General features: G+C 56.6%; 1 protein-coding gene across 2 annotated transcripts in view; it reads right to left on the reverse strand.

Annotated features, from left to right (window-relative positions):
• Positions 1-2,646, reverse strand: part of POLG (DNA polymerase gamma, catalytic subunit) — a 44,627-nt gene that overhangs the window by 14,951 nt on the left and 27,030 nt on the right. For both annotated transcript variants that reach the window (XM_019504074.1, XM_019504073.1), the window contains 4 exons: positions 1,921-2,056; positions 1,530-1,776; positions 991-1,113; positions 194-362 (listed from right to left, as the gene is read on the reverse strand). In XM_019504074.1, the coding sequence (XP_019359619.1) occupies positions 194-362; positions 991-1,113; positions 1,530-1,776; positions 1,921-2,056 (675 nt within the window). The remainder of the gene's footprint in view (positions 1-193; positions 363-990; positions 1,114-1,529; positions 1,777-1,920; positions 2,057-2,646) is intronic.

The raw sequence follows: 2,646 nt of genomic DNA on the forward strand, positions 1-2,646 counted from the left end.
CAGACCTTTAGCTGCATGGGTGGACCCCAATCCCAGCATGCGAGGGGCAGCAGGGTCTGCTGGGAGCTGCAGCGCTGTTCTGGAGAACACTGCAGGCTGGGCAGTGGGCAACTTACAGTTCAAAATGAGTAACGCGAAAGGCAAGCTCTGCCAAGCCGAGCCAGACGCACATCCCACTAATGCCTGCTCTCACCTCGTCCTTGACAGCTGCTGGCTCCAGGGCTCTGCTGATGCGACAACCCAGCACAGGGGTCCGTGGCTCTGGGGACATGGCGATGCTTTCCAGCTTGTTGAACATTTCGGACTCGGTCCCTTTCGCCCATATACGCTGCCTCACCACATTCCACTTCCCCCTTTGCGACCTGGGGGGGAAAGAGGAACAGGAGTCACCATGCCCTCCCCCAGAATCTGCCACCTTCCACAGCCCCCACAGAGCTGCTGGGGTCAGAGGGGGTGAGGCTCTGGGAAGTCTCTCCTCCCTGGTCAGAACATGGGTGCAATTGGAGGTGGGAGGAAGTGGGAAAAGCTACACCAGTCTCCTTGTTTTGCAGCCCTCAGCGTGCGATGCAAGCAGGGTGACAAGACAGGAGCTCCCAGCTGAACTCCCAGGGGATACCACAGCCCAGGGTAGGACTGTAACCTGCACGCTCTGGACAAGTGACCGGGCTGCAGGTCAGGGCCAAGGTGTTTGCCAAGGCTCGTGGGACCATCTGAGCAACGCCTGCAGGCCTCTGCCCTTTCCTTGCACAAAGGGATGAGGCCCCTCTGCCCCTCACTCCAGTTCATGCAGAGGTCCCCTGGACTTGCCTGCCTCTACCAGTTGGCAATGAAAATGTTTTACTGCCTCTGCTGTCCTGCTGCCTCTTTCCCCTGCAGCCCTGTACAGAGGGCAGCAAATCACCAGCTCTCAGGAGCATGGGGCTGGCACAGGACCAGCAGGTGGCTCCCCAGTCCTTTTTCTCTTCCCTGTGACCCAAGCTTTGCTCTCACCTCTTTACAGCTTCTCTCTGGATCCTCCCCACATCCTTTGCAGACACAGAACCATCCTCATCTCTCTCCACCTGCAGGTCCAGTGCCTTTACCAGCCACTCTCCTTCCTCAGACAAGTGAAACCTAGGACAGAGGAACCAGTAGGTAAAGCCAGCATTGAATCCTGGGGTCTCCTGCACAAAATCCACTGTGGCAAAACCAAGCAAGTGTGGAGACGTTGAATAAATAACACTTGGCTGGCAGTAAACAAGCTCCAGCCCCCAGACACCAAGGCCAAGGCTATGTGAGAGACACCATCAACCTGCAACATGCTGTGATCTCACCTGGTTACATGGGATCCATCTTCTAGAGACACCCACTACCCCCCAGTGCAGCTAACCTGCCAGGGGACCCTTCTTATCCAAACCCAGGACGATCAACTCGGCGAGACAAAAATCGAGCTAAGAGCATGGCAAGTTTCAGGCCAGCTACTTGTGTACCACACTACTTGCTGTCACAAATTCCAAGGCAGAGCCCTCCACCTCCCAAGCAGCACTTACCGTCGGACCCCCTTTGTGACTGCATACATGTGCTGCGCCTTTTCATTTGCCTGCTTCTGTGTCAGGCGGTGATTGAACTGCATCAGCAGGCGCTCAGCAAAGGGCTGGCCAGCCCCGTAGATGCGCCCGTAGTTGAAGATCTTGGCATGCTCCCGGCTGATCCCCACCGTTGAGGCAGTCTTGCTGTGCAAGTCGGTGCCACTGCTCTTCTTCCCTTGCAGAGTCATCCAGCCAAAGGCAGTGCAGCCTGTGGTGCAGGAGGGGAAGGATTAATACAAACTATAAAGAGTCTGAAAGCCAGACCCCAGAGCATGGCCAGATAGGTCACTGCACTACTGCAAGGTCCCGGCCCAGCACCCTCCATGCAGCCCATGCCCAATTACACCCTCACCATGCATGCCAGCAAACTGAGCCTCTCCAAGGACAGCAGCAATCCAGAGCTCCTGGGAGTCCACGTCTGCTCCAACCAGGTAGTAGCCTGGGGGGGTCTGGACCATGGCTTTCAATTCACTGCCCACCCGGTCAGCCTATGGGATACAGATGGATGCTGCTGCAGCCCCCTCTTTGGTTGTGCCCTGCCAAGCACAGCTCTTCTCCTGCAGCTGGGTGGGCTCTACCTCCCACGTACCACTGTGCCATGAGGCATCAGCACACACATGCTTTAAAGGAGAGGATCCTGGGGCCGTGCTTTAAAGCGTGTTTAGGTACCCAAGTCCTGCCGCTTTCAGTCCAGCCTTTGGTGCTTTTCCAGTGCATAAATTCCAGCCACAGAAAGAAGCCCCAGGCAAGGGACCAGACACAGCCTTGCTCTTAGGTCCCTTTCTCTGAGGGGCCTGAGGAAGTCCCCATTAACTCTACTGCTCCTTTTCTTCCCCTCCCAGTGAGATCTTAATCTTGTTCTTGAGCTCCTGGACCTTCTTCCTGCCAGCCCTCGGTCACCAGGCCCACTCACATCAGACAGGGGAGCAAAGGCTTACAGGCCTGGCCTCTGCCCACTGCAGTGTTCAAACCAGACCCTTCTGCACCACCCTTCCCCACACCAAAACTGCCCAAACTCCAATACCCCATCCAGGCCACTTGTCACTAGCTGGGAATCCTGTTTCCACCCCCCCCACAC

This window comes from Gavialis gangeticus, unplaced genomic scaffold (assembly GCF_001723915.1).
Source record: "Gavialis gangeticus isolate Ggan-Ray unplaced genomic scaffold, GavGan_comp1, whole genome shotgun sequence".
Taxonomy (NCBI): Eukaryota; Metazoa; Chordata; order Crocodylia; family Gavialidae; genus Gavialis; species Gavialis gangeticus.